Source organism: Typopeltis vanoorti, chromosome 4, assembly GCF_054136105.1.
Source record: "Typopeltis vanoorti isolate ZY-2024b chromosome 4, IOZ_Tvanoo_1.0, whole genome shotgun sequence".
Classification (NCBI taxonomy): Eukaryota; Metazoa; Arthropoda; class Arachnida; order Uropygi; family Thelyphonidae; genus Typopeltis; species Typopeltis vanoorti.
The window spans coordinates 160,235,727-160,262,567 of record NC_143552.1 but is presented as its reverse complement, the minus strand read 5'-3'; the positions used below and the strand labels follow the sequence as shown (position 1 = coordinate 160,262,567).

The following is a 26,841-nucleotide window of genomic DNA, read 5'->3' as shown; positions in this document are numbered from 1 at the left end:
ATCTCTTTAATGTATGGAATGGTTACAGTTTTATTGTAGTTTAGTTTATTTTTGGTTTTAAGTGAGGTCTTATACAAAATTTTGTTGATAGTAATTTGGCTGTAACCATTTTTTAGGGAGGTATTGCTGATAACTTTTAATTCATCTTTAAGTGCTTGTTCATTGGAGTAAATCTTCAAAGTCCTGTTTGTTTTTTAGAGTATTAATGACACCTAATTTTTGTGTTGGATGGTAGTGGGAGTTTATGTGTATACATTGGCCAGTATGTGTCAGTTTCCAGTAAACAGGGAAGGAAAGACTACCAGAAGGAAGTGTGACAAGTGTAACTAGAAATGGAAGTGTGTTCTGCTTTTCAATCTCAATTGTGAATTGTATGTGTTTGTGTTGTTTGTTTAGGTGGCTGAGGCAAAGTGTCTAATGTCTGGCAGCCACGGAGCCAGATAGCGAAAACATTGTCAATGTATCTAAGCCAGACTTTGGGTTTTAAAGGAGAGCAATCTAGAGCATGTTGCTCAAAATATTCCATGTAAAAGTTAGCAATGAGGGAAGGAGGGACAATGGTAAGCCCACGGCTGTGCCTTCTTTTTGTAGGTAGAAAGTGTTTTGCCACACAAAATAGCCAGAATGCAGTACATGTAAAGAGCACCATGATATCGGGAGGGAATTTGTCCTGTAATAGAAGGATTATGATTGGGACATTTGTGAAGAGGGTAGAGACATCAAAACTGACTAATAAATCATCCTTTTTTTTTCCCTAGTGTGGTATCTTTGATTTTGTTTACAAAGTGTTATGTGTTTTTAATATAGGAGGGGGAATGACCTACCAATGCCTTGAGTGTTGACACTAGTTTTTTGGCTAGGTGATAATTAGGGCTGTCTATATCCTCGACTATTGGGCGGAGTGGTGTGTTTTGTTTGTATTATCACACAAGACACACATTACATATCACCATGTGATATGTAATGAGTGTCTTATGGGAATGTTGCAAGGAGATAGCATCAGCCTTAGTCTATCTGCTTCATAAGAGTCTTGCAACAGCACAAGTCCCAAAGGAATGGAAGGAGGGTAAAATTGTTCTACTTCACAAAATTAGTGATAAGAATAAGGCTACAAATTATAGTCTGATTTGTGTATCTGAGGTTGCAGCTAAGGTATTGGAAAGGTTCAGGAAGGCTAGGACACAAAGTGGGTTGATGACAGTGGTATTCGTTGTGCTTGTCAACAAGAGTTTGTTAAAGGGAGGTCAGTTTTAACAAACTTGCTTATGTACTTTAACAAGGTGACGAGTGTACTGTACAAGGGAGATGCATGCACAGTGGTATAGTTAGATTTTGCAAAGGCTTTTGATAGATTGCCACACCACACATTGGTAATTAAAGTGGAGCACATGGGATTGGATAAAAGATTAGTGAACTGGATAGTCAACTAGCTCTCAGACATTTATCAGCAAGTTGTGTATGGGGATGCAGCGGCCCAGAAGAGAAAAGTCACTAGTAGTGTGCCACCGGGTCTGTTTTGGGACCATTGTTATTTAATTTGTATATTAATAATTTTGGAATGAATTTAACTGGTGATTTACAACTGTTTGCAGATGATGCAAAACTGGGAAGTGTGATAAGGAATCAAGCAGATGCTGAGGCCTTACAGGAGGACTTAAATAGATTGTATGGTGGGAAACGGTACGTAATTGTGAGTTAAATGCTGCAAAGTGTAAAGTTCTGAAATGTGATAGGCAACAATGGGATGCAAAGTATATACTTGTTGGGGAAATTTTGGAAGAGGTTGAAGAGACAAGAGACTTAGGAGTGGTGGTGGAGGACAAGGATTTGAAGTTCAAAGGTCACACTGCACAAGTTATGCAGTCCTCACATCGGATAATGGCAATGATGCAGAGGACCTTGAAGTGCAAAAGCAGAGGTTCTGTTGTATATGACCTTGATCAGGTCTCGCAAGGATTATTGTGCACAGATTTGGTCCTCTGGCTTTTATAGTGATGAGGATATACTGGAAAGGGTCCAGAGAAGACTGACTAAGGTGGTAACTAGTGTTTGGGATGTGGGATATGAAGACAGATTGAGGGAATGCATTTCGCAAAGCCTGGTAAATAGAAGGAAGAGAGGGGATATGATTTAGACATTTATGTTGGTAAAGCGTTGTTACCAGGTTAATGTGGAAGAACTTTTTCATAGAATGGAGGAATGGGTAGAACAAGGGGAGACATCCTTGGAAGAGTATAAGGAGGATGCGAGCAGGTTCTCTGCATGGAGAGTGTTGGTGAGTGAAATGCATTGCCCTTACATTGCAGTGAATGCAGATATATTGAACGAGTTAAGATCATGGCTTATTTTTGGGCTTTATGTGTAACAGGGCATGCCTCTCATGAAGAGGCTTTGGACCTCACAATAATAATAATAATTCATCTTATGTCACATGCATCAAGAGAGAATAAATTAAGAATACAAAACACTACCTGAGATTCCATTTCCAATCGCTTTGCTTGATGAAGTGACAATTTTGAAAAGTCCATCACATCTACAAAAAGATAGTGACATAAACATATTAAGTATCATCTTATATTCTGAATGTAACTTTCATGATCAAAATGTTCATTATAACAGTAGAGAATTTCTGGGTTAAAACAAGTTATTATGATAAACTCTTAAATTCAGAAGTCTACATGTGTTAATTGGATTAACTGTACTTTTTCTTAGTCAGAATAGCAGATATGATGATATCTGCTATTCTGACTAATGAGCCATTGGTTTGAATTCAGACAACATTTGTGAATGTTATCTGCCTTATCAGCATCCCATGTACACTGATGTCTGTCCATTTACCACACTTCATGTTCTCAAATTTCTCCAACTTATGTAACAGGGCTCCATGATTGTCAAATGCTTTTAGCAAATTCTGGCAATATCATAGTGTTGCAATTTCCCTTAACCAACTTTATTGTTGAAAGGTAAGTAAATTACTAAGAGGAGATCTGTCCTTCGCAAAACCATGCTGTTCCTCAGAGTATCATATTCTTATTCATCTTTGAACTAACTTTTCCAATTCCTTGAAGTATTAATTTTTCTAAAATTTTAAATCTCAGTCTAGAAGTCTCCTCCTGTACCATCAGGTGTCTTCTCCCTCCAGGAGATTGACTACCATGTGTCTCCACCATGTCCTATTCTGCACCTCGCTGCTGCATTTCTCATATGAGAGATAGGTCCAGTCTTCTATATTTTTCATCCACTCCAGTCTTTGTCTTCCTCTCCTTCTCTTTCCCTCAACAGCTCCTTCGAGAAGCGTCCTTTGTAGGCAGTTATGTCTCAGAATATGTCCAAAATAGCTGACTTTTCTCTTTTTAATTTCTTTCATCAGGCTCCTGTTTATGCCTACCATCTCTAGTACCTCTTCATTTGTCTTTTCATGATATCCTCATAATTCTTCGACACATTTCAAAGGCCTCCAGTTTTTTCACACTCAGATTGGAGAGTGTCCACGTCTCTACTCCGTATAATAATGTTGATCATATGTAGCATTTGGAGATTCTTAGTCTTGTTTTCAGATTTAATTCTCTAGATGTCAATAGATTTTTCATACTGTTGAAAGCTGACCTTGCAATTTCAATCCTTTTTCTAATTTCATCTTCTGTCCTGCCATTCTCTGTGATCAAGTGTCCGAGGTTTATGTATGTTTGCACCTGTTCTAATTTATTTCCTTTTATATTGATGCGTATTTTTGGTATTTCCTTTTCTCTTGAAATTATCATGATTTTTGTCTTTTTAAAGTTGAAACTGAAGTCATACTGTTCGCAGTAGCTAGAAGAACTGTGTCATCTGCATATCTTTGGTTATTAATATTTCTGCCTCCTACAGTGATTCCTTTGAGGTTACTAATTTTATTAAATATTTTTTCTGTGCACAGGTTAAAGAGAATCACAGAAAAGACACAGCCTTGTCTCACACCTTTCTGAACTGGGAATTCTTTTGAGGTCTCTATTTATTCTCAAAGATGCAGTTTGTTCCCAGTAAAAATTAGTTATTAGCCTAATCTTTTCCATCAATGCCTATTTTTGAAAGGATTTCATTTAATTGTTCATGTTGAACATTCAAGAGGTCTACTTTATGTAAATGAACTATTTTGTCCTTAACTCATCGCCCTGGCACTCTACCAGCATTGAGACTTAAATAAAACAAACTGGTTAGAGACACTGTCATTTCTCTTGTGCATTTGGATGCCAGCCTGGTTGGCCGAGTGGTTAGCTCTCCAGCCAAAAGGTTGCGGGTTTGAATCCCGTTGTGGGCATGGATATTTGTGATTGTCTGTGAAAATACTAGGGATGGCGGTTGGCCGCAGATGGCGCTGGTGTAGATGATTAAGGTAGTTGTGATTGGTAGAGACGGAGAGTTGTGGAGTAGGTGCCCTCCCTCGATGAGTCTTTGGACTCCCAGGAGGTGTTAAGTAATAATAATAATAATTCCCATAACACATGGACTGATATCTCCACCAACTTAAGGCTATATTCACAGTGCGATTTCTGAATATCCTATACAATTCTAATTTCATCTATCTCTATTCTTGTCTTCATTCCTGTCACATCAGTCACTGCATTATAACACTTAAATAACATGCACTTGCAAAGTGATCACTCAGTTGCATAACTATTTTTTCTACTTCAATCACCTACTTACTCTTCAGCATCCACAGAGGATGCTGAGGAGTGCAAATGCAATTATTTGCTCCTTTAGTCTAGATGTTAGACTAGAAGTTTAACATTTTCCATTTATTGTATGTTATTACAATTTTTATATTATATCCCAGATGTCTTTGTGACAGAGATGAAATACTGGAACTATTAAGTTCAATTCTAGTTGCTGACTAGAGAAACTTTTTCTAAGCCCTTTTTTGACCAGTCCCCGGATCAATCTCTGGCAAGTGCAAGTGGATTTTTACTCCTGGGAATTGGGATTTTCTTCCTGTAAAACTCAAGAAAATTGATCACAGAACCCACACACCATTTCAGACATTAAAAATATTGTGTTACGATTAGGGACCATGAGATGGCAGCACTTGTTAGTTGTCTCATCACTGGATGCTGCTTAAATTAAATTAAATCAGCTATCTCTGATTGGCTCCCAGTGGAGATTGAATTGTCCACTCAGCCTCGAAAAGTTAGATAGGACTTAAACGGCCTCGCCTACTCCCTACAAGAGAATAAAAAATGTTAGCTGTTTTTTTAAGCCTCAATACACGTTATATTAATTTTCACATTATAACATAAGCTAACTCTCAGATTAAGAAGACTGCAGGATCACCAGTTGGAAGCAAAGTACTCGCCTTGGATATTAGCAAATTTTCTGGTGCTATTACAAAATCCATCCAATACTCTCAAATTCCAGGTGCCTCCATCACATGCTCTTTTAGGTACTTATTTCCAAATTAACTGTGCATAAATTCCATTTCCCCCAATGAAGTCCTCTCACCCCACCCATAACGATTACTTGTCCTGTGGTCAGGGAATTATTTGCTAATGCATACCAGTATCTCCTTTTTTTGTTTCTCCTTGCCTACAATATCAACTAAACTAAATATTTGTCCCATTGACTTTTATATCACATTAGAGTTTCTTTAACTGGTTGCATTTCTTCTGCTATCATCCATCCATCAAATACTAAGCAAAAACTCAGTCCTATTCTCTCCCTGAAAATACAGCATTCTTTACATTCTACTGGTGAAAATATCTTCATCCGACACCCAAGTTTCACTAATGTCTATAATTTTTGTCCATTTTGAGCTAAACAATTCCAAAAACAGCTGGTATTAGTATACATGCAATATCCCCATCAACCCAGCTAAATGCTTGAATGTGCTAGCACAATGGATAGTCCAAAATTGTGCCTCTAGAAAAATTTAAAGATTTGTTTGTGTGCACGTGGGAGGGGGAACCATGATTGGCATTCCCTCACAGATGTTGCACGAAGTAGTTTTCAGATTGTGTCAATGTTGCTTCAAATCAGGATATCCAAAATGTCTTCTGAATGGAGTTTATACTCCATTTTAGAGATCCTGCAGACAACAATTCAAAACTCTTCTGAATGATGAAGGATAACATTTTCCTAAGTACATGCTTTCCAGTTGAGTGCAATATTAAGAAGGTCGGTATCGTTATTGCTGTCTCTGATATTTTCTGTGTTGGTTTTCTGTTTGACACTGTAATGATTTCTGAACATGGTGAGAGCCCTGATAAACAAGAGGAGGAAAATTATTCATTCTCAGGAGAAAGTTGGTACAGCAACAGAGTTCCCTACCCTCCATGGAGTCACACATAGATGCATGCTTTTTGGCAAGCAGATTGATTGCTCATGAGTGGAATGCCATGGCATAGCATGCTTGACTCCCTCCCCAGATGGGAAAGAGACTTAGTGCAACACCATTGCAGGTAAACCCACAAGCTAACTTATCCTGGTTGGGCCATCCAGGACTACTCATCTTATGGAAGCAGCCAATGTAGTACAAAACTACCAGGATTCCTCTTTCCAGATGTCCATGGTCATATTGCATGGCAAACACGGATTGATTGAGTGATGGCAGTAAGGAAGATAGGATAGTAAGTAACAAACAATAGTAAAGCTAAGAATATGGGCATGTGAGGCACCTGTTTGTGGTGGGTGTTCCCTTCCATTACAAAAGGGTGCATCACATAGAGGGGCAACTGACAGTGATCACATATTAAGCAGTGGTATGTGAGAATGTCAGCATAAGTGGATGAACAATAATTATTAGATTTTCATTTGTGAACCAACATGAAATGCGCTCTCATATTGAAATAGTGGGGTGCTGTTACTATCCATCTTGAATAGTCACTGTTTAACATTTCTTATATATAAATAAAAATCAACGCAAAGATATCCTAATATACCTGATTCCTCTACTAATTGAGCACAGCTTTTTGCTGTTGCAACTACATTTCCTGTAGCTTCTGAAACTCCTTTGGATGCTCTTGAAACTTTTATCATTCGTTCGCTACTTCTCTCAGCCCTTACTTTTGAAGCAATAACCAACTGTGCAGTGGCAGCTGCTATTTCCTGAGAAGCCACCATAAGTTCTTCAAATTTAGCATCTCCTTTAACAACCTTGTCAGCTGCATCACTGAAATTGAAACAAAATAAATTTAACATGAATTATAAACGTAATAATCATATATCAGTGTCAACTTTGATCCTAAGTCTATCAAAATACAGAAGGAATATGTTTATTTTCAATCAAATTTAAATACTTTGAATAGTGCTTACAAGGTATAACATTTCTGCTAGATGACTAAAAAAAATAAATGGAAGATACTTTAAACAATTTTCAAGCACCGTCCTTCATGACCGACCCTAATATTCACACTGATTGTGAACATTAAGTGGGGAGTTTGTTTTAGTTCCAAGAAAATGTGAAACTTTCTCACTGAACTTAAAAGCTTATATGCATTATAAACTTTCACCACGAATTTCATTAAGGTTTAAAATTAATTTAAATAAAATCTCTTGCACAGTTAAATATCATGCAAGAGATTTTTTTTTTTTTTTTTTTTTTTAATACTGACATCATATATAGAATATAACCAAAAGACAACAGTAATAGTACCTTGAACAGTCAAAGATCTTGGTTTTTGAGAAACATAGTATGAGGAAGGATGTTCTAATGAATAATGGAATGAAAGAAGAGAAGGAGAAGTTGGTAGTGAGAAGAAACATCAACCAAAGGACATCAAGTTTCTTTAAAGTTGAGGCTACAGATGCTATATTTGTGCCAGGAAAGGCTAAGATGTGTTAGTCCAAGAAAAGAAATCTGATTTTGACTGGAAATCTAGGTATTACATCAAAGATAAGGTAGTGGGAGGATGAGTTGAGGGAAATCGTTACCGCAAGAAATAATAGAGAACTGTGTTTTGGTAGCATTAAAGAGTTCAGAATGAAAAAGAGATTAGTGCTTATAACACTGTTTAAGTTAGATCTGGAAGAATGGATGATTAGTTGAGCATTACAAAGTAGTTTTGTGGGATAAAGTCATTAATGCACATGAAGTACATGAAAGAAGACCTTTTTATTTATTTATTTATTTTTTAAATCTTTGCAGGTAGGCTTTTATATGAGACCAAATCAAATGCCCTGGAAATGTCAAGACAAGACTCTCCAAACATTTCCAAAACTTATATTCAGGCAAGTTAGGCTAGGAGGGCTGTTGTGGAGTAAGACTGATGGAATCCATAATGATGACCACTAACCAGTGGGCAGCAAAGTAACAAAAAAAATTAGGATGTTGACCACCTTTGCCATTGCTTTTTAGAGAAATGAAATGAGGGAAATAGGATGATGCATTAATGGTGGACTTTTATCTCCCTTTTTTGGATATGCTGAATTAACATAGGCTTCTTCTGCTGTCAGATAGATACTAGATGAGAATAGTGATATATGAGTGCATATATGATATGTGATTGGTGTTAATGCTGGACAACAAATTTTGAACACAATTAAAGGAATTATTATTATTAAACAGGTATCTCCATGGAGTCAGAAGACTCATCATGGGAGATCAATTATTTACCGACTAGCCATTATTCACACAAATACTTATCATACCTCTCCTTAAACTCATTCAACTGATGAAGCACTCACAACAGCCACTCTGGCAACCCTTCCACTCATTCACCACTTTCCAAACAAAAACAAATCCAGTCCTAACACTTTTGCTAACCACATTCTTACAAAACTTCACTGGTGATCTCTTGTTCTCTACTTCTTCTTGTCATGTACTGAAAAAAAAGTCTTCAGTGCCAATCCTATAAAACCTCTTTAATAACTTAAATACTTCTATCATGCCTCCTCTTTTTCACCAATCAGCTAATTTTTGAAGCCTACAGACCATCAATATATTCTCATAGGGAGCATTCCAAAGACCTGCTGCAATCTTTGTCATTCACTTCTGGATCCTCTCTATCGCTTCTTCATCTCCCATAGAATCTGGGAGTTCAGATCTGTGTGCAATAGTCCAGATGTGGCCTTATTAAAGCCTTATATAAGGGAACAATAACCTCTCTAATTCTTGCTTGTTAGTATGTTCCTCGACAACTACACAATCTGATGTGCTGTTTTGGTTACCTTCGCAACATGTCCTCTAAACTTCAACTCCCTGTCCACAATCACACCCAAGTCATTGGCCTCATCAGTTTCCTATATTTCACTTCCATCAATATAGTACACAGCTTGTGATCTCTTCTTCCCAACATCATCTTACACTTGGCCACATTAAACTGGCAGTCATTTATCTTTGTGCATACTGCTAGTCTATTTAAATCTTTTGCAGAATCTCTGCATTACCTCCATTTACCATTGCTCTTCCCAGTTTAGCATCATCAGCAAAGCTAAATATTTTCTGTCAAGTCATTTCCTATATCATTGATATACAAATTAAACAACAGAGGACAAGTACTAAGCCCTGTGGTACACCACCAGTCACATGCCTTCTCCTGGACTCACCTCCTCCACAAAACACACTGTAATATCTGTCCATAATCCACACTTTAATCGAAATCACCAGGTTCATATCCATTCTCATTTGCTCCAATTTATGCAACAGAGTTCTATGTGAAATCTCGTCAAATGCTTTTGCAAAGTCTAGCAATGATATATTGAGTAGCCATTTCCCTTATCCAACTCCATTGTTGGATAAGGGAAATGGGCAATTTGCTTACTTTATTATAAACAGTAAGCAAATTACTAAAGTAAGACTTGCCCTTCACAAAACCACATTGTCCCATATAGAGTATCATATTCTTACCCAATCCTGAATTCGGCCTTTCATTAATTTCTGTAATACCCATAACCACCATTCTTGAGATGCTGATTGGCCTATAATTTTCTACTCCTGTCTCGGAGCTTACTTGATGCAGTGGGACTATTTTGCCCTCTTTCCACTCCACTGGCACCTCTCCAGTACTGATGTTGAAATTAAACAGTTTGGTCAGAGGAACTCATAATTCCCTTGCACATTCTCATAATACATGAGCCAATATACATCTAATCCCATGGCTGGGCTCATATAGAGGTTCTGCAATATTTAAGCACCTCCATTTCTTCAACCACTATTCTCCTATCAGTTGATGTCACCACCTAGATTGACCCCCCCCCCCTGATAATTCAACTATTGGTTTAGTTCTGTTACTTTCCCCACCATCATCACTTTTTGAAGTCATGCTTCCATAGTCATTCCTCCTTTTACTTGCTGCATAGTGAAAGAACTCTTTAGGATTTCTTTTGGCCCCATCAGCTAGCTTTCTCTGATAATTAGCTTTGGTTTTCCTTACCATACAGGTCACCCTTCTTGCTCGTGCCTTATACTGCTCATGGGCATTCTGCTCAACTTTTTCTTTTTTTATCCCTCTTTGCTATCACCCTTGAACTGCAGGTCCCCTCCATTACTTGTTTGCACAGGTAATTATCTATCAGCAGTTGTATAAATTCCATTTCCTTCCCTGCTTGTGAATTCCTCCTCCCAATCTATGCTCCTATAGTTAAAATCCTCCCATTTCTCTTTCATTCTCCTTCCATAATAATAATTTGACCTGTACTCATCAGCTAATTTGCAAGTGCATGTCATCTACAGTAGTACATTCTCCCTTATACTCTGTAGATTATAGCAGACACCAATTAGATTATAATAAATTTAGTTTAATCCTTTATCTACGTGTAAGCAAACAAAGTTTGCAACTGACGTATCTTCAGGACTGGGGTGACCTGTGGTAAAGGTGGACCAAAGTGCTCATCACTCCCTGTCTCAGTATCTCCCATAATGCAAAGCACATCTCCTTGCAGACACACACAATGCTATTTATTAAGGGAAGGGGGCACTACCCAGACTGGCCCCGACCTTTACTGAGGTCTCATCAGTGGGAGCCAGACCAGGAGGTGGTGACACTACTCAGTAAGATAGTAGATACTGAGACAGAGAGTGATGAGAGCTTGTCCACATTTACCATGAGTTGCCTCAGTCCTGAAGATACTTCAGGCACAAACTTTGTTTGCTTACACTTGGATAAAGGATTAAACTAAATTTATTATAGTCTACTCTTCTTCTACTACGCGTTATTCCTGCTTCCCATGCAGGGTCCGCGTGTTACTTTAGATGCGACTTCTTGTTAGTACTACTCCCAACTGACCCGTCGTCTGGTCTGCCGCTGGGGGGGGATATATTTTTGACTGTAGAGGCGTATGTTCATGGGGCCGGTTTGCCTGTTTGCAGGATGAAAAACGCCAGATAAACTGGCGGAAAAAACCCTACTGACCGCGCCCAAGACCGACTAACTTGGCTATGCCTGAGGAAGATCCTCAAATTCCTCACGTCTACAACGGGAATCGAACCTGGGACACTCCTACCCCAGGCATATGGTTGTGAAGCGCAAAGCCACTAGGCTAACCGCACGGGTAAATTTATTATAGTCAACACAAGTGGGAAAAAACTTCCAACATCTTTCTCTAAATCCAGAGTAATTTAATAATAAGGTGAGACACCTTTTGGCAACTCGTATAGGTAAATATGACTTCTCCATTGCTTCCACACCATATCTGGGTCTGGCTCTCACTGATGAGACCTCAACAAAGGTCAAAACCGGTCTGGGTATTGGCTCTTCTCTTAATGCATAGCATTATACATGTCTGCAAGGAGATGTGCTTTGCATTATGGGAGATACTAAGTGATGAGAGCTTAGTCCACCTTTACCACGAGTTGCCTTAGTCCTGAAGATACTTCAGGTGCAAACTTGGTTTGCTTACACTTAGATAAAGGATTAAACTACATTTATTATAAATCCACTTAGATGCAAGCTATACACCTTAGCTAAATCCTTCCTTCCATCAAACTCACTCCACAAACTCCCCACCATTCTTCCTGCACAATTTGTGCACTGACTCATTCGCAATCATAGCTCTCCTCTATCTTACCATGGCAACAGACCCACCCACAACTTTTACTTTCTCACTCTTCTTTTTTTGTATGCACTAGCAATTATTTCATATCTTCTCGCATATCACACTTGTCATGGGGTCAATCATTTGTACCAGCCAAAATAAAAATCTATTTCACCTTAATTCTCTGCGTTCTTACAGCATCACTGACATCCTTAATTATAGCGCAGCAATATATGATTTCGTCACACTCTCCTCAAGGACTTACTTATCAATTAATCACCATACTTCAGGTAATTTAAAAACCCAATTGTTATTCTCATGCTTTTGCTCTTTCATTCTTTGCTTTCCCCCCCCTTCTTTCGCTTCTGTATCATACTATTTGACAGGCATTTCTCCAACAACTCAATGTCACTTTTTGTTCTGTGAAGAACTCCATGTAAGTGCCTATCTTTTTTCATTACCTTCTGGTCATTCTCTTCATTTTCCACTGTCATTTGTAAGTCACTCATACCACTTGTAACACTAACTATGCCAAATCTCATTATCACAGGTTTTGTCTTTCTACTCTTCACTATCATTCTTCTTACTCTCGTCACATTTCTGGCATTCACTCACGAAACACTTTCAATGAACATGTTCTCCAGTTTCATTCTCCTTCCATAAATCCCTCATTCTTTGAGGACCATACATTTTGCACATGCTGTAGCAAATGTAATCACACATGTTAAAATCGTCTGCCATTGTTTTGTGCATCATTACCAAGATGCGCCACACAGTGTACAAGATGACAAATATTATAATTTTGAAAATGAGAAAATTAAGCCAACTACTCTTACAGTTAATCAAACATTCATAAATATAATGATGCAATTAATTGTCAATAAATATTCCAAAAAAGAACTTATCTTTCGGCACCAAAATTCACCATGTGAACTATTGTATTTACTTGAATATAACTTGCCCTCGCATATATCTTGTACCCTTGATTTTACTTTACGAAAAGAAATTAAGAAGTTTTGCATATGCCTCGCACATGAAAAAAGATTATAACTTTAAGCAATAAATAGTGAATTTTATTATTATGGCATAAATAGTAAAAAGCTTTGGGATGTGAAGACCGATGTGGCCATTATTCCTGGTGGTCTTACACCTTAGTCTACAAATACTTGGATGTATCAGCCAACAAATCATTCAACTACGTACGAAAATTTTACCCGGAGTGGATGGCAGCCAGCAGCTACGACTTGACTCTGGCAGGCATGATTAAGGGGCTATTATTAGAACTGTTGTGTAACTGGATTTTGAGAGCTTCAGACATGATTTTGCCCAGAAAAAATTGCCAAGAGTTTTTAAAAACCTGCATCTCTAATGTCCTGAATGGGAACGACGATGACGCTATTTGAGTAGACTGACAATGCACACAAGGAAACTGCTCTCGAGACCAGAAGTAGCGATAGCGAATAGGAGATTCTTGGTAAGTCATAACCATTTTCAGTTTTTTTTCAAATTTCAATTTTTTCAAAGAAGGTGAAAAAGAAGGTAAATAAAATTTAAATACATTCATTTTATAAATAATGCGAGCAATTTATCTATTCATTTGTATTGTTTTCCCCCCCCCTTCTCCCCTGTCCATTAGGACAGGTTGAGTCTACTAAATGAGGGATTAAGTATATGCATTTTATAACTAAATTCGTGTGTGTTCACAGGGCCAGTCTTTCCGACTAAACAGCTTTGTCAATACTGACTGAGTTGTGGAGGCTCTATGTGAGCAATTAAAATTATAATGAATACTGAGGATTTAATTATAAATGTCAATTTAGTTTTTTCCTGAAATACTTTAGTTTCCGAAAATCCCCACATATATCTTGCAGCCCGATTTTTAAACTTAATTTTGAGGAAAAATGTGAGAGTTATATTCGAGAAATTACAGTATCTTCCACCCTCTCATGGCAAAAGGAATACCAACTGAACAAGGAGATCTGATGCTATCTAACTTACTAAGGATTCTCCCTCTGTCTTTTTTGTAAAAGATCAGAGAAAGTGTTCAGTGAGCTTCTTGACAGTATCAGCTGACTTTTTATGGCGGTCAATAGAAGAGTTCAAAGGGAAAACCTATACAAGGTGGTCAGCCTTATCTCTAGGCGATAAGACTGACCTCCTGCCTTACCAATGTTGCATCTAGATGTTGGATAAGAGAATGATGAAAGATCAGAAGTTTTACTTCTGCTATTTCATAGCAGCTGAAAAACAATTACCAACAAATTCAAATTTGACTTTGAAAGAAAAAAATGTAAAACCTCATCTCCTATACAAATGGAGTCATGCCTTCTGATTTCTTGTAAAGGCATAGCTTCTGTCTATTATGCTTCCATCCATGTCTCTCTCTAGATTAAACCATGGCATCACCTAATGAATCTGATCTTCCATGTATAGATCTGTGTATAGATCATTCTTCTATACACAGATGATCAATGTGTGTGTATATATCATTCTCTACCAAAAAAATCTTCAAGTCCTGATGTTATCAGTCCCATTGTACTCAAAAGTTATGCAAAATTCATATTTAGCTGCCACCATCCCACAGCATGGGAACAAGCTTATATTCAGCCCAATCCAAAAAAAGAAGATAAGTCTTTCACTAATGATCTATTGTGCTCGCCTCAGTTCTCACTAAAACAATGAAGAACCATTAATAATCAATTTCTTCACTACTAGAAGATTACCAATTAATTACTGACTATTGGTATAGATTTTGCCACTATAGACCCCATAGTGGATTGCACATTTCACAAAACCTCTCTATGGTTCATATCCATAGGTGTGATGTATCACAAAGTCTCCCAAACTTGAACTTACTTTGGTGGAGTAAGGAGACTTTTTTCCAACAGATTCTGTGCTGGGTATCGAGAATGGTCTGCTAATCCTGAGCTGCCGCAGTGGTGAAATCGGATGTAATCTTGGTGCTCTGTTATGCAGATGTTGGCTGTCCTGCCTGTTTGTCCATAATAAGAAAGGTTGCAGCTGCAGGGTACCTGGTAAACTCCAGATAAATTTGGAGATTGTAACTGGTCTTTGGGTGAGTGAAAAAGGGCTGATAGCTTTGTTTGTGGTTTATAGGTGGTCACAAAATTGTTTTTTTTTTTTTTTTTTAAATATCTTGGACATCTTTTCTAAGATGCCACGAATATAGGGGATGGTGATAGAATTGCTGTAATCTATGTTTATGGGGAGGGAGGGATGGTGTATGCATGGCGATAAAATTTTTTGTATTTGGAGAGAAGTATAGCCATTGGCCAAAAAAGTGTTTTTTATGTGGGTGAACTCTGTTGAGTGCACTGTTATCTGAGCAAATTAATTTTGCACAGTAGACTGTTTTATAGTCCCAAATTGTTAGAAGGGGCAGGATGATGTGACCATTGATAGATGTATCTACATATGTGTGTGTGTGTGGGGGGGGGGTTCTGTAGATTGTGAAGGTCAGGGATCCATTTGATTGTCTTGTAACTAGGGTGCCTAGGAAGGGTAGACTGTTACTGTCTATTTCTGTTGTGAATTGGATTCTTGGATGCCGACATGAGAAAGGAAAGTGTGTAAAGTGGGCCCTGGTAAATTCCAAACACATTGTCCACATAACATAGCCAAATAGTGAATTTAGGGGGGGGGGGAGTAATTTAGGACATTCTTTTCAAATGTATACATGAAAAAAGTTAGCTTGAGGGAAGGGAGGGGAGGGGGGTCCATGGCACAAAAGCAAATTGGTGCAATGTGTTCGGTGCTTGCTGATACCAACAAAGCACTTTAAATCCAGTATACAAGACCTCACACTCGACCACACTGACTTAATGGTCAGTTTCAATGTCTCCTCCTTATTCACATATGTCCCACTAAAACACATTTTAGCACTTATCCAAGCAGAATTTCCTCCTGATATCTCAGCTTTTTCAGTTCACTATGAACTCAGGCTATTTTGTTTGGTAAGGAAAACTCTACAAACTAATCAAGGGTACAGTCATGGGGCTTCCCCCCCCCCATTTTTTTTTTCATTTGGTTATACTATAAATTAACGATGCCAAGAATTGATATTCTTGGTTTCATCCTTTATTATTATTATTATTATTTGACACCTCCAGGGAGTCCAAAGACTCATCGAGGGAGAGTGTGCCAACAGCATCGAACGAGTGGCCCCCTTTCAACTACTAACCGTGCTCAAACTTACTTAACTGAGCCATTAGTAGCAGAGGCTCTACCAATCGACCAACCTTTGCCGGCAATCGACCAACCTTTGCCGGCCAAATCGACCAAACTTTATCCAAGTGTAAGCAAACAAAGTTTGTGCGTATACGGAAATATGACTTCTGTATTACTTCAACCTTGGTATCACTTCTGAATCTGGCTTAAACTGATTATTATTATTATTATTCAGGCCTCCATGGAGTCAAAAGACTCATCGTGGGAGGTCCTTCCTAAGAAACACAAAGTCTATCAAGACTTATCGAGGAAGGTCCCTCCTAGGAAACACAAAGTCTATCATACCACTCTTTGAACTCATTGACCATTCTCGCTCTCACCACTCCATCAGGCAATGCATTCCATGGTTCAACCACCCTCCATGCAAAGAAACCACTCCTCACCCTCTTGTCACCATTCCTTCCCGCTGTTCAACCAAGCGAAAGAACTCCTCCTTCCAATAATGCATAGCATTATACATGTCTGTAAGGAAACGTGCATTGCATTATGGGATACTAAGGCAACTTATGTAAAGTCATTAGCCTCTATGAACAAGCAGCCGAGCCGTGAAGTTACCTCACATGCAAACATTGTTTGGTTCACTTGTAAGTTTTTCAACTTGGTTGTACTAGAAATTAAAGATACCAAGAAATTATATTCTTGGTTTAATTCTTTATCCAAGTGTAAGCAAAGAAGTTTGCACCTTAACTATTTTCAGGACTGGGGCAACTCGTATAAAGAAGCTAATGACTGCTCATCACTTGCCTTAGTATCCCATAATGCAAAGCACATCTCCTTGCAGACATGTATAATGCACAGCATTATACATGTCCTGTATTATGAATGCTATGTTATGCTTACACTTGGATAAAGGATTAAACCAAGAATATCATTTCTTGGCACCTCTAATTTATAGTATAACCAAGTGGAAAAACTTACAACTATCTCTAATCCAGAGTATTTTAATAATAAGGTGCGACACTGTTTGGTTACTCGCATATGAAAATATGACTTCTGCATTACTTCAACCTTAGTTTCACCTCAATAAAGGTCGAAACCAGTTTGGGTAGTAACCTTTCCCATAATGCATAGCATTATACATGTCCGCAAGGAGATGTGCTTTGGATTATGGGATTCTAAGGCAAGTGATGTGCAGTCATTAGCTTCTTTAAACAAGTTTCGCCACTCCTGAAAATAGTTAATAATTATTTCACTATAAACAAAGAGTAAAATCAGTTAAAATAATTAACATAACAGCTCTATACATTTTAGCATGTTAATTGTTAACATATGTTTACAGATCTCGTAACCAGGATTTGAGGATGTAGAAAACTTGGAGAGGGATCAAAGATGGATTGCAAAAATAACATCTGGAATGTGAGTTATGAGAACAGATTGAAGGCATATAATCTGCAGAGTTTGTCATCGTCATCAAATTCCTGACATGTACCCTCAAGGGGTGTACAGGATATGATAGTATTACATGAAAAATTTACATCATTATTCACTTCCCATCTACAATTTTCCTCCAAATCAATCGGTTACTTGTTACTTGTCAAGACTCCAATATTATCAGATCTCATATTTCTATCTTCTAAGGCACTTTTCACCGTATCAATCCACCTATATCTTGGTCTTCCTCTAGGTCATTTTCCTGCCAACCTGCTGAGAACACTTGTTTTGCTAATCTTTCCTCTCCCATTCTATTTAAGTGATCATACCATCTGAGATTAGCTCTGCTAACACATTCCCGGATGCTAATAATGTCAAGTTCTTTCCTAATATCCTCGTTTTTAATATGATATTGCCATCAATGCCATCTGTTCATGTCCCTAATTTTTCTCAGGACTCTCATATTTGCAGTCTCTAGTCTTTGGTGAAGTGTTTTACTTCTAACCCATCTCTCAGATCCATAAGTTAAAATTGGTTTGAACACTGTCTTGTATACAGCTAATTTAGTGTTTTGACAAATTTCTCTTATTCCATATAAATTTATTCAGTTGACTTCCTACCATACCAGCTTTGTTGATTCTGTTGTCTATTTCCATACTTAATTTACCATTCTAGTAGCAAGGCTTATACGTTGGTCATACATAACTGGTAATTAGTTTACGGAATTAACAACGCATATAAAGTATGTTAATTAAAGGTAACTTTAATGAATAACTTCTATATTTCGGCAACGTCATGTTGCCATCTTCAGGAACATAAAGATATGGTATGTGCACGCAGGCACTAACAAAAGCAAATGAGGAAGAAAGCAAGAAACTAATATTGTTCCTAAAGTCCTAATGGTGCCCTCTGGTGGGCTAATTTGGTTGACTTGGCAGTTGGGCTGAAGTTCTCATAATGTAAGTCTCCCAAATTTGGGGTAGTTTCATGCACCCAAATTTGTTGAGGTTAGGAATGTTTTTTAGAGCTGCTGACTGATTCCTTGAATAATCTTTCATATTTAAACTTGCTGTGGTGTATTATTTTTGTTTTCTTCCAACGAATTCTATGGTGGGTATCTAAGGCATGGTCTGCCAGCCCAGAGCGGTTGTACTGGTGAAACCGGATGTAGTGTGTGTGTTCTGAAATCCTGATATTTGTTGTTCTGCCTGTTTGGCCAAAGTAGGACAATTTGCAGCTGCAAGGGACCTGGTATACACCAGGTAGGTCTAGGGGAAGTGGTTGGTCTTTGGTAGAGCGGATAAGGGATGCCAACTTTTTATATGGTCTGTAACAAGAAGTAAGGTCATATTTTTTGAGGATATTGGTTATTTTCTCAGAGGTGCCCTGGATGTAGTGGATTAATTCCATAAACTAATTACCAGTTAATTTACCATCTTCACTAAAAATCCTGCCTAAGCAGCTGAAATGATTTACTTGTTTTATAGGTTCTCCATTCACAGTGCAGTTAATATTTTCAATGCTTCTGCCGATTTTCATAGTCTTTGTCTTGTTATTACTGACCTTTAATACCATATCTATTACAACAGTTATTCAATATAGTCAGGGAATCTTGCAGACTTGTAGTAGTTATTTAGAAGTATATCATCATCTGCATAAAGCAAAGAGCTGACATTAACATCTCCAATTTTAATATGAGGTTTAATACCACTTTCCTTCATAATGTGATCCATAGAGATAATGAATAACAGAGGGGATAATGTACATCCTTGTCTGACACCAGATTTAACATAAAACTATCTTCGTGTACTTCCTTCAATTCTAACTGCTGACTTACAACTCAAATAAAGACTAAGTATTGCTTGATATAATGCTCCATTGACATCATACAACTATAGTGTTTTGAATAGCTTTTCTCTTGGCATCTTAAATTACAGATCTTGGTTATATTTCCATGATTTCTCAACTATTTGTCTTAAAGTGAAAATCTGATCCTGACAGCCTCTATTTGGCATGAATCCAGCTTGTTCTTCACCAGGCTTCACTTCCACAATTCTTCTCAACTGTTTCTCAAGTATAATTGCATAAATCTTACCAGGAACACTAAGTAGGGAAATACCTCCATAATTCTCACATTCAGTTTTATTTCCCTTTTTATATATGGGCAATTCGTCCCTCTTCCATGCCTTCTGAACTATGCAGTGCCGCCACTGAAAGACTTTTATACCTCCATATGAGGGTTGTTTGAAGAGGTTGGTAAATTTCCAATAGACAGCGACAGAATTTGTTCATTCATACCAGTGTCGGCATGTATCATCTTTTACATGACCCCTGGCCAAAATTTTAGCCATGTGCAACATGTAGTTCTCGTTTGGCAAACATTTAAAATGACTGTGTTCGCATTTTTCATAAAATGGAGAAAAACGAGTTTTGTGCATTGATGAAACACTTTTATTTGAAGAAGTGGATGGCCACACAGATCAAAGCCGAGTTACATGCAGTTCATGGGGACTCTGCACCAGCATTAAAGATTATTTATTTTTGGATAAATGAGTTTAAACATGGTCGTAAGTCCATTGAAGATGAAGCATGCTCTGGACGTTCGACTGAGGTCACTATGAAGGAAATGACTGACAAATCCATGGTATTGTTATGGAAGACCACTGAGTGAAAGTGTATGAGATTGCTGAGATTGTATGCATCTCAACTGAATGGATGTATAATATCCTGCACGAAACATTGAACATGAAAAAACTGTGTGTGCGATGAGCGCCACGATTGTTGACTGTTGATCAAAAACGCATGTAAAAGACATTTCAATGCAGTGTTTGGCGATGTTTAATTGCAACTTGCAGGATTTTTTGGGCGATTCATGACTGTAGACAAAACTTGGATCCACAACTACACACCTGAGTCCAAGCAGAAGTCAAAACAGTGGACAATGCTTACTTTGGGATTCCCAAGGAATTATCATGATAGACTATTTGGAAAAGGGTAAGACAATGAGTCATTGTTGGACTGTTTAAAAGAAATGAAGGAAAAAACAGCCAAAATTTGCACACTCGATGAGTCTTGACAGACTTTATGTTCTTAGGAAGGACCTCCCACGATGAGTCTTTTGACTCCATGGAGGCCTGAATAATAATAATAATAATAAAAAAAGTGCTCTTTTATCAAGACTTATGCATTTGAAAACTTGAAAATTTGGTTCAGTGGGAAAAATATTTCTTCGAACGACGATGTCATCAAGGCTGTCAATGACTATTTTGCACAATTTGACAAATCCTACTTTTTAGATGTGATGAAAAATTTGGAACTTCCTGGACCTAATGTGTAGACCTCAGTGGAGACTATATTGAGAAATAAAGGTGATTTTTTCCAAAAAAAAAAAGTGCTTAACTTATTTTTTTCTAACAACCCTTGTAATTGAGTTTCTGGTCAAATATCATCTACTCCCATTGCCTTTCAACATTTCAGGCTTTTAATGGCTTTTTCTACTTCAAGTATAGTATGGATATGTATTCCTGATTGCATGCCTGGTCAGTGGTTTTTACCACTGTACTGTCACTGATTGTTTAATTTAGCAATTTTTCGAAGTAATTACTCCATACTTCAAGGACATCTTTTTTCTCTAGTTTTCATGGCATCTTTATTATCTCTAATAATTTTTACAGCAAGCACTCTTTCCTCAATTTCTGAGCTTCTTCAAAAATCTCCAGAATATCTTGCCACCTTCTTGATATTTCTTTTCTATGTTCTTTCCAAATTCTTCCCATGAATTTTGTTTAGCTAATCTTACACAGTGTTTAGCTTTCTTACATATATCTCTGTATTCTCTAAGAGAATACAGACTCATATGCCAGGAACTTTTGATATTCTTTCTTCTTTTCCTTCACTGCCAACTTCCTGTGTCCACCATGGAGTTCTGATTTTTCTATCCTTGCAGACAACCTCACCACATGCCTATCTGATTGAATTAATCAATGTTTTCTTCAGGACTTGCCACTGAATGTCTAATGTTTGGTTCTCAAACTCTTTCATTTTTGATTCAATAATGTATGTGTATTTAATCTACAGTTCGCATCTGAATGCTGCTCAACTTTTATTCGCTTTAAAACTTTCTTATATATTCTTCTTTTCAATATGAAATTCAATTTTATCCTTCTCAAGACTAAATGGTAATCACTTCCAATTTCAAATCATCTGTACAAACTATGTTCTGCATCAGGGAGCAAACATCCCTATCAACAATAACATAGTTCATGAAACTTTTCTTGTTCCTTGCCTCTTTTTTCCGTGTGAATTTATGGACATTTTTAAGTTGAATCATTGTGTTAGTAATAACTAGTCCACATCCTGAGTAGAAATCCAACAGATATTTGCCATTATTATTAACTTTGCTCCAAAATTTCCAAAAATATTTTTGCATGTCTGACAATCATTTCCTAGTCTGCTATTTAGATCCCCAACAAGGACCAATTTTTCCTTTTTCATTGTGTCTGTAGCTTTCTCTAGAGCCCCAATATCCAGTTCCCCATTCTAATATTTGCCCACATTGCTCTATTTAATATTGCGTATCATTCAAGATTAGCCTCATATTTAGTGTTGAATACTATGGCTACTCCATCTTTTCCTTGATTGTCATTGCCTGAATATAACAATTTGTATTTATTGCTCAGAAAGATATCACCAGTTTTGCCTTTTTTTTTTTTTTTTTTTTTGTCACCCCTATTATGTTGATCTGGTACTTATCCAATTCTTCAGCTAGCTCCATTTCTTTGCCATTCGGGCTTCTTATGTTGATAGTACCAATATTAAACTCTGGTGATGTTGAGTTGGGCGTATTTTCGGATTTGTTCCAGTAGCTGACTTTTCACTATTTGCCCTGGTGAAAACAACAGGGGCTTTGTTTAACCAGGTGACATCCCAGCCAGCACGAAATTCTGTCATGTTGTACCATCATTTTTACATTATGGTTTAAACCAATAAGAATAGAATTTGGTCAGCTAAATCCCAAATTGGCACCACATCTTCATTCATTCAGTATCCAGGTAGATACCTTACAGGGTGCACGAGAAGGTGAGGACTGGACATTAGTTCAGAAGCACTGGTCAGTTCTCTGAATTCCTTTAAAGGCTATCTGGAGGTCTCCTCTCAGTTATACAGCTTTGACCTTAAGCACCCCTCTGCTTAGTTTGGTAGGCAGAAAATGAAGGAGTGACATGATCAAGACATTTATAACTGTTGAGAGATATTTACTAGATGGACACTAGCAAGACTTTTCATATGGAGGGACATGGAAAATGTTCAAGGGAGTGATGAGTAAGAGTGTGAGAAGTAATTTTTTGCATTGAAGGTGGATACTTTCCATACAAAAAAAGAGTATAGACTCTCAATGAGTGGTATGACATACTGCATTGTTAAAGAAAGATCTCCCACTATGAGTCATGACTTCATGGATGTCCTGAATAATAAGCATATTCACTGGATTTCAAACTAGCATCTTCAGAACACACAAACCTTCTCACAATACAGGTATCAATAATGAAGTAGTTGTAGAAGGATTTCACAGTTGTTAAGTTGAAGGTGGCAGTGATTCACTCCCAAATTTTTGAAAATTTTTGATAAATTAAGACATACTTGATTACTGGGTGAATGCTTATTGCTGCCGCCTCAAAAATAGTCTACAACTTTAAATGACATCTAGAGTGCTATAGATTTCTTCCATTTAATCCCGTTTCTTGCATCTTCCAAGGCAGATGTTACAGATCTTTTCTCAATCCATAGTGGGTCAAACTGCATATACAGTACACTTTACAGAGTATATGAATACCTTGTGATAATGCATTTCTGGTTACTAATGTAGAACAGAAGTAATGATATGATACTCTCCCCTCCCCCCACAAAACATCTCTGAATTATTTAAATTCACTATATATAATAAAGATTATTTTTACATGGAAAGGAAAAATGCACAAACAGCTAAATGGGACTGCAATGGGTGCCTCCCTCCATCCTCCTTTAGCACATTTCAAGACAGAACATACAGATGAGTCTAATGACTCCCTGGAGTTGCCCGTAATAATAATAATAATAGTAATATGTTTTTAGTGCATTTAAACAATCAGCATCAAATACAATTCACAGCACAAAAAACTGTCTGTCCCTCCTAGCACATTAGTTTCACATCTTTCAAATGATCCATTATCTTTTTCTGTTTATAGAAAACACACACACACACACACACACACACACACACACACACACACACACACACACACACACACACACACACACACAGTGGAAGATACCTGGATAAAGTAATACAAACAGGGCTTTCTGTTCCAATGCTTGCCACAGGATTCAATTATCTTCACTACACTTTTTTTTCAACCAGAGTCAACCCTATAAAACGCATAGAATTCCACATGCTTCTATTCTATTCAGACCACTCTTTGTCCCACAAAGAGCTAAAGTGCTAAATAAACACCTCCATATCACTTTTAAAATTACCTATCTAATAGCAACTCTCATATTCACCTAAAGACAAATCCTATCTACTAACAATTCAGGACCATAAAAAGTGTCCTTTGAATGCAATTTAGCCTATTATGGACAGATGGAGAGACAGGAAGATCTGTTAACATTGTCATCATCACATTTTTCAAAGATTTAGGCCTAGCGTTGCCTGTTCCAACCCTAGAAGTCATCACTGAATCTCTTTAGTGGACGTCCTGGTTTTCTCTTTCCTGATGGTATCTTTTGGGGAGTTCTGTAACTTCTAGAAAGCGTCCCCTAAGTGGTGGATATAGGGGCCCACCAGATACAGTGGGTGGTCCGAATATGTTGAATAAGGACTCGTGGACCAACAGGGCCAATCATCTTGATTGTAAGGGAAGTGGCACTGCCATGCCCCCCCCCCCAGCTGGATCTATCCTTTTCTTCTTCCTGTACTCTGAGGAAGATCCACTCACTTTAATCTTTCCTATAAGAATTATCAGCCATTTCCTTTTCTCATTTTATGACCCTTATGCTATTAAAGTACTTCGGGGCTATAGGGTCTTTCCATTTCTGGGGTATATTAATGTCACCTTTAAAATCTACTCTTTCCCCTTCAATATACCTTCGAGAACACTAATTTACTACTAAGCTAATAGAGAAAGGTATTCGAAATCTGTTAACATCTGCCTTGAAAAATCTAAGAAATATATTCACTATTATCATCATCATGATTATGGTAATTCAGGACTGACAGACCATGCTTTTGACAGCTTGTCACGTAGGATTAAGTGGAAAAAATAGTTTTTGCTACAGTGCTGCATAATCTCATACTCATACAAGCCTGAGAGTCTATTTTTGGAGATGGTAATAGCAATGAAGCATTCTTCAGGCCTCAACAAGTATGGTTTCATTGATTTACCAAAATCTGAGATATACTCGTTTTGCGACTACCTTCAATCTATAAGGATGTTCTTCTTCTCCCATAGTCCGAAATGAACCGTTGGGTCATTCATGGCTGGTAGGTGATACTCTTTGCTAGCCTCCTCCAGTCATCTCAATGTTATTTTTTTGATGTTATCAGTCCATTTTAATCGAGGTTGGCCCATCGCCCTAGATCCTAGAATGATTCCTTCTAGTGTTTGCTTTGGAATGCCATTAGCCCTCTCCACATGTCTGAACCATTTCATCAGTCTTCTTCTGATGACTGTCAGAATATTTCCCCTTTTTCTCCCATCTATTGAATCAATCAGTTTTCGGACATTTTCGGTTTTGTGAGCGGATTAGAAATTGGAGAGATGTATTAGAAATTGGTTGAAAGCATGCCCTGAAGAGTAGGTGCTGTCATTCAGGCCAAAGGTCATCCCATAGTTAGACACATCATTAAAATGCATTTTTTTCTATCCACAACTAAGTGTCCAAATACTTTTGTCGTGTGTGTGTGTGTGTACAGATGACTTATGACAGTGCTCCATTCTTATGGTCTCTTTGTTAAGTCGAAAAGGTTGTAAGATGGAAATCACTATATAAACCATTAGAATACATAAATAATTAACATATCTTAATGCTAAAACGTGTAGGTCTGTTTTTTCATATTTTTAACTAATTTATTTTTTGTTTATAGTGAAATAACACAATATACACATTGTAACATAAAATTTACTGTGTGAGGTACTGTTTACATGAGCATCCCACTCACAAAAGGTTTATTTGTAAACCTATAGTACATTCTACATAGTACCATGTACCATAGACAAAATACATGGTCATCAGCAAACATCCAGCCTCTTCGATGAAACTGACACTTAATGGGAAAAATATCAACCAAGTGTCAAGATATAAATATCTTGGTTGCTGGCTTAATGAAAGGTGGGATCCTGAAATAGATATAAAGGCAAGGATTGAAGTTGCATGGCAGTACTTCATGAAAATGAGAACATTATTCTGCAATAAAGACCTGAACATGGAAGTCAGATGCCGAATGCTGAAATGCTATGTGTGGTCTATTCTGCTCTATGGAGTTGAAACATGGACATTGAAGGCAACAACCATCAAGAAAATTGAAGCCTTTGAGATGTGGCTATACAGAAGAATGCTAAAGATATCATGCACAGAAAAAATTACCAATGAAGATGTCTTAAAATCCATTGGCAAAGCTAAAGATCTTGTACAAATAATCAAGAAATGAAAAACATCATATCTTGGCCACGTCATGAGAAACAGCAAATACCAACTTCTACAAACTATTTTGGTAGGAAGAATTGATGACAATGGAACTAGAGGAAGAAAAAGAATATCATGGTTTGATAACATCAAGACGTGGACAGGAAAGAGCAGTGCACAACTGCTCCTATTAACACAAGAACGCAGTTTGTTCGCCAAGATGGTCGCTGACCTTCGATAGAAGATAACACCATAAGAAGATAGTACATTTGTACCATGGATAGGCTAGAATCTTTTTTTCCTCATTTTTGTTAATTTTATATATATATATATATATATATATATATATATATTTTTTTTTTTTTTTTTTTTTGTATTTATTTTTTTTAGATAGTTTGGCCCTGCTCTAAGACCAAATATGGCACTTTTTCAAACCACTTCAGACCTCTAAATAAGGGTACTGTACAATAATTGTAATAAATAATGAAACATGAACGTACATTCCATCTGTGCACTTAGCAGTAAAATAATCACCTAGAAACTCATGGCTCAAGAGCAATTCTTCAAAAAGCTGCTGCTTTTAATATTAATTATGTGATTCATCTAAGGAGGAAGGGA

The 26,841-nt window shown here is 37.4% G+C and overlaps 1 protein-coding gene across 2 annotated transcripts in view; it reads right to left on the bottom strand.

Moving 5' to 3' along the window:
• LOC150107797 (huntingtin-interacting protein 1-like) overlaps window positions 1–26,841 on the bottom strand; it is a 632,881-nt gene that overhangs the window by 15,497 nt on the left and 590,543 nt on the right. For both annotated transcript variants that reach the window (XM_090392055.1, XM_090392056.1), the window contains 2 exons: window positions 6,912–7,141; window positions 2,472–2,533 (listed from right to left, as the gene is read on the bottom strand). In XM_090392055.1, the coding sequence (XP_090248181.1) occupies window positions 2,472–2,533; window positions 6,912–7,141 (292 nt within the window). The remainder of the gene's footprint in view (window positions 1–2,471; window positions 2,534–6,911; window positions 7,142–26,841) is intronic.